Here is a 12,323-nt window from a genome sequence, read left to right as displayed (position 1 = left end):
ACACACACGCACTCTCAAACACACACACAGACACTCTCAAACACACACACAGACACTCTCAAACACACACACACAGACACTCTCAAACACACACACACACAGACACCCTCAAACACACACACACACAGACACTCTCAAACACACACACAGACACTCTCAAACACACACACACGCACTCTCAAACACACACACAGACACTCTCAAACACACACACACACAGACACTCTCAAACACACACACAGACACTCTCAAACACACACACACACAGACACTCTCAAACGCACACACATACACTCTCAAACACACACACAGACACTCTCAAACACACACACACACAGACACTCTCAAACACACACACACTCTCAAACACACACACACAATGACACTCTCAAACACACACACAATGACACTCTCAAACACACAAACACAGACACTCTCAAACACACACACACAGACACTCTCAAACACACACACAGACACTCTCAAACACACAAACACAGACACTTTCAAACACACACACACACAGACACTCTCAAACACACACACACTCTCAAACACACACACACAATGACACTCTCAAACACACACACAATGACACTCTCAAACACACACACAATGACACTCTCAAACACACACACACAGACACTCTCAAACACACACACACAGACACTCTCAAACACACACACACACAGACACTCTCAAACACAAACACACACAATGACACTCTCAAACACACACACACACACACAATGACACTCTCAAACACACACACACAATGACACTCTCAAACACACACACACACATACACTCTCAAACACACACACACACAGACACTCTCAAACACACACACACACAATGACACTCTCAAACACGCACACACAATGACACTCTCAAACACACACACACAGACACTCTCAAACACACACACACACACAGACACTCTCAAACACACACACACACAATGACACTCTCAAACACACACACACAGACACTCTCAAACACACACACACAGACACTCTCAAACACACACACACACAGACACTCTCAAACACACACACACAATGACACTCTCAAACACACACACACACACACAGACACTCTCAAACACACACACAGACACTCTCAAACACACACACACACACACAGACACTCTCAAACACACACACACACACACACACACACTGCAGTGTAGCCTATTTTAAACTTGTCTGACCAAAGCCGGTCAACTCAGTACTTTACCTGGTAATGAACAGATTCTAGTAGGAATCTCTGTCCAGATAACTTTAAGGATGTAGGGGGGAACGCTTGCTAGCTCTGAATCTGTCATCCAGTATATCATGTTTAAAATTCAGATAGCAGGCAGGTAATCATGCTCGATCCATCCCCCAAAAATGTCAACTCCACATTTAAAAACCTCATCAGACATCTAGTGATTACGATTGACTCAGACAGAGAAATGGGGAAGAGGAATGCCCTAAGCAATTACTTCAGCTCCATGTCTTTTAATAAGGCCAGTGGAGACACACACACAGGCCCACACGCACGCACTACACACAGACGAACGCAACGCCCAATCTCCCAGCACAGGTGTGAGGAGCAACAGGAAACAGGATGTAGATAGAGGAAGAGGAAGTGTTACGTATATACCTGAGCCTCTCTTGGAGACCGTCTTCATGCTGCGGGACAGGGTGATGTACAGCAGAATCAGGAGAGGGATAGGAGTCCTCATCTTCCACCAGACCTAGCAGCCTGAGAGACAAAGAGAGAGAGAGGGAATGAGAGAGAGAGATTGAGGGAGAGAGAAAAAGTCAGCCATTTTTCAATAGAGGATCACGTTTTCCCCACATCGAAGACAGCAGAGCCATCAGAGAGAAAAATATGTATTTAACCCGCACACACACACACACACACACACACACACACACACACACACACACACACACACACACACACACACACACACACACACACACACACACACACACACACACACACACTCCTGTCCTCACATTCCCCTAAGGGCATCTAATGGTGATTGCAATAGAGACACACTCAAACCGACACACTCTCACACCAACAACCACACACTCAAACTAACACACACTAACACTAACACCCACACACCAACACACACTCACACTAATACCCACACACTCACACCAACAACCACACACTCAAACTAACACACACTAACACTAACACCCACACACCAACACCAACACACACTCACACCAATACCCACACACTCACACTCACACACTCACACTCACACCCACACACCAACACCAACACACACTCACACTAACACACACTCACACTAACACCCACACACTCACACTAACACCCACACACGCACACTAACACCAACACACTCACACTAACACACACTAACACCAACACACACACTAACACCGACACACTCACACTAACACCCACACACCCACACTAACACCAACACACTCACACTAACACGCACTAACACCCACACACTGACACCAACACACACTCACACTAACACCCACACACTAACACCAACACACACTCACACTAACACCAAAACACACACTGACACACACTCACACTAACACCTACACACTAACACACACTCACACTAACACCTACACCTACACACTAACACCAACACACACTAACACCCAAACACACACTCACACATTCACACTCACACTAACACACACTAACACCCAAACACTCACACCAACACACAATCATACTAACACCCACACACTCACACTAACCCACACTCACACTAACACCCACACACTCACACCCCCACACTCAAACTAACACACACTAACACCCACACACACACTAACACACACACACACACACACACTAACACCAACACACACTCACACTAACAACAACACACACTCACACTAACACCCACACACACACTAACACCAACACACACTCACACTAACAACAACACACACTCACACTAACACCCACACACTCACACACACACTAACACCCACACACTCACACTAACACACACTAACACACACACACCAACACACACTCACACTAACACCCACACACTCAAACTAACACCCACACACTCACACACACACTAACACCCACACACTCACACTAACACCATTACACACTCACACAAACACCAACACACACTCACACTAACACACACACACTCACACACTAACACCCACACACTCACACTAACACCCACACATTTACATCCACACACACTGACACCCACACACTAACACACACTCACACGAACACCCACACACTCACACACACTAACTTCTTGACGCTACACATCCCTTTAGAGGGGATAATTGTCATCAACAACAGCTGAATTGCATAGCGCCACATTCAAATAATATTACTACAAATATTTATATTCATGAAATCACAAGTGCAATATTGCAAAACACAGCTTAGCCTTTTGTTAATCCACTTGTCGTATCAGATTTTGAAAATATGCTTTACAGCGAAAGCAATCCAAGCGTTTGTGTGAGTTTATCGATAACTAGACAAAACATTATGAACACCTAGCATTAAGTAGCTTGGTCACGAAAATCAGAAAAGCAATAAAATAAATCGCTTACCTTTGATGATCTTCAGATGTTTTCACTCACGAGACTCCCAGTTACACAATAAATGTTCCTTTTGTTCCATAAAGATTGTTCCATGATTGTTTTTATATCCAAAATACCTCTGTTTGTTTGGCGCGTTATGTTCAGAAATCCACAGGAGAGAGCGGTCACGACAACGCAGACAAATAGTATCCGTAATGTCCACAGAAACATGTCAAAGGATTTTTATAATCAATCCTCAGGTTGTTTTTAAAATATATTATTGATAATATATCAACTGCAACTGTCTTTTTCAGTAGGAGAGGGAAAGGCAATGGCTGCCCAAACTCTGTTGCGCCAAGCAAAACACTGCTGGCACCCGGCCATACAATGACGCGATGTTATCTTTCTCGCAAATTTTTCAAAATAAAAGCCTGAAACTATGTCTAAAGGCTGTTGACACCTTGAGGAAGCGATAGGAAAAGGAATCTGGTTGATATCCCTTTAAATGGAGCAAAGGCAGGCTATGGAACATGGAGTTTTCAAAATAGAAGCCACTTCCTGGTTTGATTTTCCTCAGGGTTTCGCCTGCAATATCAGTTCTATTATACTCACAGACAATATTTTGACAGTTTTGGAAACTTTAGAGTGTTTTCTATCCTAATCTGTCAATTATATGCATATTCTAGCATCTGGTCCTGAGAAATAGGCCGTTTACTTTGGGAACGTTATTTTTCCAAACATTAAAAATAGTGCCCCCTAGCTTCAAGAGGCTAACACACACACACACACTAACACCCACACACTAACACCAACACACTAACACCCACACACTAACACCAACACTCACTCATACTAACACCCACACTCACACTAACACCCACACACTAACACCAACACACTAACACCCACACACTAACACCAACACACACTCACACTAACACCCACACACTAACACCAACACACACTCACACTAACACCAAAACACACACTGACACACACTCACACTAACACCTACACACTAACACACACTCACACTAACACCTACACCTACACACTAACACCAACACACACTAACACCCAAACACACACTCACACATTCACACTCACACTAACACACACTAACACCCAAACACTCACACCAACACACAATCATACTAACACCCACACACTCACACTAACCCACACTCACACTAACACCCACACACTCACACCCCCACACTCAAACTAACACACACTAACACCCACACACACACTAACACACACACACACACACACACTAACACCAACACACACTCACACTAACAACAACACACACTCACACTAACACCCACACACACACTAACACCAACACACACTCACACTAACAACAACACACACTCACACTAACACCCACACACTCACACACACACTAACACCCACACACTCACACTAACACACACTAACACACACACACCAACACACACTCACACTAACACCCACACACTCAAACTAACACCCACACACTCACACACACACTAACACCCACACACTCACACTAACACCATTACACACTCACACAAACACCAACACACACTCACACTAACACACACACACTCACACACTAACACCCACACACTCACACTAACACCCACACATTTACATCCACACACACTGACACCCACACACTAACACACACTCACACGAACACCCACACACTCACACACACTAACTTCTTGACGCTACACATCCCTTTAGAGGGGATAATTGTCATCAACAACAGCTGAATTGCATAGCGCCACATTCAAATAATATTACTACAAATATTTATATTCATGAAATCACAAGTGCAATATTGCAAAACACAGCTTAGCCTTTTGTTAATCCACTTGTCGTATCAGATTTTGAAAATATGCTTTACAGCGAAAGCAATCCAAGCGTTTGTGTGAGTTTATCGATAACTAGACAAAACATTATGAACACCTAGCATTAAGTAGCTTGGTCACGAAAATCAGAAAAGCAATAAAATAAATCGCTTACCTTTGATGATCTTCAGATGTTTTCACTCACGAGACTCCCAGTTACACAATAAATGTTCCTTTTGTTCCATAAAGATTGTTCCATGATTGTTTTTATATCCAAAATACCTCTGTTTGTTTGGCGCGTTATGTTCAGAAATCCACAGGAGAGAGCGGTCACGACAACGCAGACAAATAGTATCCGTAATGTCCACAGAAACATGTCAAAGGATTTTTATAATCAATCCTCAGGTTGTTTTTAAAATATATTATTGATAATATATCAACTGCAACTGTCTTTTTCAGTAGGAGAGGGAAAGGCAATGGCTGCCCAAACTCTGTTGCGCCAAGCAAAACACTGCTGGCACCCGGCCATACAATGACGCGATGTTATCTTTCTCGCAAATTTTTCAAAATAAAAGCCTGAAACTATGTCTAAAGGCTGTTGACACCTTGAGGAAGCGATAGGAAAAGGAATCTGGTTGATATCCCTTTAAATGGAGCAAAGGCAGGCTATGGAACATGGAGTTTTCAAAATAGAAGCCACTTCCTGGTTTGATTTTCCTCAGGGTTTCGCCTGCAATATCAGTTCTATTATACTCACAGACAATATTTTGACAGTTTTGGAAACTTTAGAGTGTTTTCTATCCTAATCTGTCAATTATATGCATATTCTAGCATCTGGTCCTGAGAAATAGGCCGTTTACTTTGGGAACGTTATTTTTCCAAACATTAAAAATAGTGCCCCCTAGCTTCAAGAGGCTAACACACACACACACACTAACACCCACACACTAACACCAACACACTAACACCCACACACTAACACCAACACTCACTCATACTAACACCCACACTCACACTAACACCCACACCCACACCACACACTCCCACTAACACACACACACACACACTCACACTAACACTAACACCCACACACTCACACTAACACACACACACTCACACTAATACACACTAACACCGACACACACACTAACAAGCACACACTCACACCCACACACTCACACTAACACACACACACACACACTCACACTAACACCCACACACTCACACTAACACCAACACACTCACACTAACACACACTAACACCCACACACACACTAACAAGCATACACTCACACCCACACACTCACACTAACACCCACACACTAAATGTACATATCTACCTCAAATACTCCAGTATACCTGCACATTGTCCATTTACCTTGTATATAGCTTCCTCTTGTAATTCTAATGTTTTTTTATTAGTTATCATTAGTTATACTTGTTTTCATATTGAATACTGCTGGGTAGGGCTTGTGCATGTGACAAATAAAACTTGAACTTGAAAATTCCATAAAATCCTCAAAAGTTTCCACACACAAAATAGTCAGAAATGCTAATTTTACGTAAGCCTTCTCACAGACAATCACGTTGTTTGAAAATATCTCAGCTGTCGCTATGCACCTTGTAAATCATGTTAACAGATGAAGGCGGTAGGTTCATCTTATGGTTGTAAACAACATACTCTAAGATACAGTAACCCACTCTAATGACTAGACTGTGATATGAATATGTGTGTCTGTGTGTGTGTGCTTGCGTGTGTGCGTGTGTGTGTGTGTGTGTGTGTGTGTGTGTGTCTTTCTCTGTGTGTGTGTGTGTGTGTGTGTGTGTGTGTGTGTGTGTGTGTGTGTGTGTGTGTGTCTGTGTGTGTCTGTGTGTGTGTGTCTTTCTCTGTGTGTGTGTGTGTGTGTGTGTGTGTGTGTGTGTGTGCGTGCGTGTGCGTGTCTTTCTGTGTGTGTGTGTGTGTGTGTGTGTGTGTGTGTGTGTGTGTGTGTGTGTAGGTGTATGACATTGAAGATTCATGGATTTCCTGGTGATTAACTGTAAGTGAATAGAACGAAGTGTGTTTAGTTTGGAGAACAGGCATCAACACCATTTAGTCCACATTACCTGTCTCTGATGTGCTGTGACAGTACAACATATGCTGCAAGGTGTAATTTTATTGGGTAATCCTTTGTCCTTTCCACTGAAGTGCTTTTCGATTGGTCACTCTCTGTCCTCTGGTGTGCTGTTAGATTGGGCAGAAACATTACATGACCTAAAGTATGTAGACACCTGCTCATCGAACATCTCATTCCAGAATCATGGGCGTTAATATGGAGTTGGTCCCCCTTTGCTGCTATAACAGCCTCCACTCTTCTGGGAAGGCTTTCCACTAGATGTTGGAACATTGTTGCAGGGACTTGCTTCCATTCAGCCACAAGAGCATTATTGAGGTCGGGGCACTGATGTTGGGCGAATAGGCCTGGCTCACAGTCAGCGTTCCAATTTATCCCAAAAGTGTTTGATGGGGTTGAGGTCTGGGCTGTGTGCAGGCCAGTCAAGTTCTTCCACACTGATCCCGGCAAACCATTTCTGTATGGACCTTACTTTCTGCACGGGGCATTGCCAAGCTGAAACAGGAAAGGGCCTTCCCCAAACTATTGCCACAAAGTTGGAAGCACAGAATCATCTAGAAAGTAATTGTATGCTGTGGCGTTAAGATTTCCCTTCACTGGAACTAAGGGGCCTAGCCAGAACCATGAAAAACAGCCCCAGACCATTATTCCTCCTCCACCAAACTTTACAGTTGGCACTATGCATTGAGGCAGGTAGCTTTCTCCTGGCATCCTGCCAAACCCAGATTCGTCCGTCAGACTGCCAGATGGTGGTGTGTATGTGTCTATATGAATCGAAAGTTATATGGAAAAGACACAATATTTCCACACTGTATTAGCTGGAGCCATAATGATGACAACTAGAATTCAGTGCTCTTTTTCATGAGGAGATGATGGTCTTCAATCCCTACTAATATATCCACCATTTCCTTATTTTATTCACAAGTACCAAACAATCAAAACAAAGCTCTTGAAGAACCCTGCAAATGGAAAAGGCCTGCAGATGTGAATACAGTAGAGTGAGTGGGCTGGGCTGGATTCAGATGTGAATACAGTAGAGTGAGTGGGCTGGGCTGGATTCAGATGTGAATACAGTAGAGTGAGTGGGCTGGGCTGGATTCAGATGTGAATACAGTAGAGTGAGTGGGCTGGGCTGGATTCAGATGTGAATACAGTAGAGTGAGTGGGCTGGGCTGGATTCAGATGTGAATACAGTAGAGTGAGTGGGCTGGGCTGGATTCAGATGTGAATACAGTAGAGTGAGTGGGCTGGGCTGGATTCAGTTTAAGTGTTTCTATTGAGATTTGAAAGGCACACAATTCTGTTGTGGCTACCGTAGGAACAAGGGGGTCAGAGGTGACAGCGATCATAGACTGAGAGGAGAGGAGATGAGCTGAGATGAGATGAGATGAGAGGAGGAGAGAAACAACAAACGGCCTTGGGAAGACTGGAGGCAGTTCAAAATCAAATCAAATTGTATTGGTCACCTACACATATTTAGCAGATGTTATTGCAGGTGTAGCTGCCAGCCACCATGTTGGCCAGTGGTCTCTATGTGGCTCCTGCCTGTCCCCATGTTGGCCAGTGGTCTCTATGCTGCTCCTGCCTGTCCCCATGTTGGCCAGTGGTCTCTATGTGGCTCCTGCCTGTCCCCATGTTGGCCAGTGGTCTCTATGTGGCTCCTGCCTGTCCCCATGTTGGCCAGTGGTCTCTATGCTGCTCCTGCCTGTCCCCATGTTGGCCAGTGGTCTCTATGTGGCTCCTGCCTGTCCCCATGTTGGCCAGTGGTCTCTATGTGGCTCCTGCCTGTCCCCATGTTGGCCAGTGGTCTCTATGTGGCTCCTGCCTGTCCCCATGTTGGCCAGTGGTCTCTATGCTGCTCCTGCCTGTCCCCATGTTGGCCAGTGGTCTCTATGTGGCTCCTGCCTGTCCCCATGTTGGCCAGTGGTCTCTATGCTGCTCCTGCCTGTCCCCATGTTGGCCAGTGGTCTCTATGTGGCTCCTGCCTGTCCCCATGTTGGCCAGTGGTCTCTATGTGGCTCCTGCCTGTCCCCATGTTGGCCAGTGGTCTCTATGCTGCTCCTGCCTGTCCCCATGTTGGCCAGTGGTCTCTATGCTGCTCCTGCCTGTCCCCATGTTGGCCAGTGGTCTCTATGTGGCTCCTGCCTGTCCCCATGTTGGCCAGTGGTCTCTATGCTGCTCCTGCCTGTCCCCATGTTGGCCAGTGGTCTCTATGCTGCTCCTGCCTGTCCCCATGTTGGCCAGACTGGCTGACTGTCTCCTGAGTGTCAAACTCTTCTCTGATACAGTCTTCTCCCCACAACAATGGCATGGCGCTCCTGAAGACCCAACCATGTCAAGCCTTCAAAGGCCCAGTGGGACCAGGGCATTGTGACCCCCACCCCCTCACTTGTCCTCTCTCTCCATTCCCCATCTACTACTTTAGTATTATCTGCTGAGAGGTACAGACTGTGAAACAAAGACTCTTTCTCCCAAACAAACACACAGACCAGACCACTAACTCCTCAACCAGGGATATAATGGGGTTCAAGACATTAGAGCACTTCTGTGAAGTCTATGCCTCTGTGGATGCAGTGAAGAGTTGCCAACACAAACACATGCCAACTTCTCTTGAAGACACAAGTGACTGTTTCCATCATACTCCCTAATATGGTGCCTGTCGTAGACCAGGGAAAAACACCCCACCATCACTTTGAGATTTCTGCAAGTTCCATTCATTTTCATAAAACTTCTCAAAATTCACGTCACAAGTCCTGTCATCATTTCAAGGATATCGGGGCTATATCCACAGGTATATTCTGAATTACCATATCCAAAGTCATGTTTGTAGTCGCTTCATTTCACCCAGTAGGAAAAAGGCTTGATTTCCCCAAACTGAAGAAGAAGAATGCGTCGGGCTAGTCTCATTTGAATATGCCAGACTGAGTTCCTAAGTTCAGTTGTTTCCAGGGCAAGACAGGTAATCAGGAGGGAGAGGTAATAAGGTGAGGTGGAGCGGCATCGCTAAGCTAGCGTAGCTTTAAGTGACTATCTCTCCCAGGAATACACATTGGGAAATGTTTCATCGGTAATAATATCCAACCAACCTAAATTAAACCTTTTCATCCGTCTATGTTTTCAGAGATTTTTGATTATAGAAGTTCTAAAGCAATTTGCCACTTTGAAAAGTTAGAGGGATACTAGGGCTGGGTAAAGTTAGAGGGATACTAGGGCTGGGTAAAGTTAGAGGGATACTAGGGCTGGGTTTAGTTAGAGGGATACTAGGGCTGGGTAAAGTTAGAGGGATACTAGGGCTGGGTAAAGTTAGAGGGATACTAGGGCTGGGTAAAGTTAGAGGGATACTAGGGCTGGGTAAAGTTAGAGGGATACTAGGGCTGGGTAAAGTTAGAGGGATACTAGGGCTGGGTAAAGTTAGAGGGATACTAGGGCTGGGTAAAGTTAGAGGGATACTAGGGCTGGGAAAAGTTAGAGGGATACTAGGGCTGGGTTTAGTTAGAGGGATACTAGGGCTGGGTAAAGTTAGAGGGATACTAGGGCTGGGTAAAGTTAGAGGGATACTAGGGCTGGGTAAAGTTAGAGGGATACTAGGGCTGGGTAAAGTTAGAGGGATACTAGGGCTGGGTAAAGTTAGAGGGATACTAGGGCTGGGTAAAGTTAGAGGGATACTAGGGCTGGGTAAAGTTAGAGGGATACTAGGGCTGGGTAAAGTTAGAGGGATACTAGGGCTGGGTAAAGTTAGGTAAAATAGGGCACAGGACTATGGAACACACAAATATGAGTAAATACACACACTCAGTAATACAGAGAAATGACCATCTGATAGGAGTAGTGATGGTATGCATCTGTCCCATGTGGATCTCCTTCCACCACGCTGGCCAACACTATGATATATAACCTGACCAGCATCCACACACGCCAGCCAAACTCATTTCCTCCGAGGTGTGTGTGAGAGTGTACACACAGCGTCATGGTGGGATATCCACGTTTCAGGGGCGATTGACACCACCGCCGACACATTCACACTCATCACATTCGCTGCTGCTACTGTCTATTACAGTTCCTTCAGAAAGTATTCACACCCCTTGACTTATTCTACAGGTTGTTGTGTGAAAGGCTGAATTCAAAATGGATTCAATCGATTTTTCTCTCACCCCTCTATACACAATACTCCATAATGACAAAGTGAAAACATGTTTTTTTTTTTACATTTTTGCACATTTATTGAATACTCAGTTAAATAAGTATTCACACACTTAAGTCAATACATGTTAGAATCACCTTTGGCAGTGATTACAGCTGTGAAGCTTTCTGGGTAATTCCCACGGGGAACCAGTATATAGAAGTACAATAATGTATTCACTCACTACTGTAGTCATTCTGGATAAGAGTGTATGCTAAATGACTAAAATATACACATTTAAAATGTAATGCAGCCACCACCGTGCTTGAAAATATGAAGAGCGGTACTCGGTGTTGTGCTGGATTAACAGGAAAAATATTTATATTCAGGACATGACGATCATTTCATTGCCACATTTTTTGCAGTGTTACTATACTACCTTATTGCAAACAGGATACGTGTTTTGGAATGTTTTTATTATGTACAGGCTTCCTTCTTTTCACTCTGACATTTAGGTTAGTAATGTGGAGTAACTGCAATGTTGTTGATCCATCCTCAGTTTTCTCCTATCACATCCATTAAACTCTGTAACTGTTTTAAAATCTCCATTGGCCTCATGGTAAAATCCCTGAGCGGTTTTCTTCCTCTCCGTCAACTAAGTTAGGAAGGACGTCTGTGTCTTTGT

The 12,323-nt window shown here is 44.4% G+C and overlaps 1 protein-coding gene across 1 annotated transcript in view; it reads right to left on the bottom strand.

Moving 5' to 3' along the window:
• Positions 1-12,323, bottom strand: part of LOC139406146 (interleukin-1 receptor accessory protein-like 1-B) — a 418,506-nt gene that overhangs the window by 350,243 nt on the left and 55,940 nt on the right. Inside the window, exon 2 of the mRNA XM_071148631.1 lies at positions 1,648-1,749. Within this exon, the coding sequence (XP_071004732.1) occupies positions 1,648-1,729 (82 nt within the window). The 5' untranslated portion in view covers positions 1,730-1,749. The remainder of the gene's footprint in view (positions 1-1,647; positions 1,750-12,323) is intronic.

Source organism: Oncorhynchus clarkii, chromosome 3, assembly GCF_045791955.1.
Source record: "Oncorhynchus clarkii lewisi isolate Uvic-CL-2024 chromosome 3, UVic_Ocla_1.0, whole genome shotgun sequence".
In the NCBI taxonomy this organism is placed as follows: Eukaryota; Metazoa; Chordata; class Actinopteri; order Salmoniformes; family Salmonidae; genus Oncorhynchus; species Oncorhynchus clarkii.
This window is presented reverse-complemented; position numbering and strand designations above follow the sequence as displayed.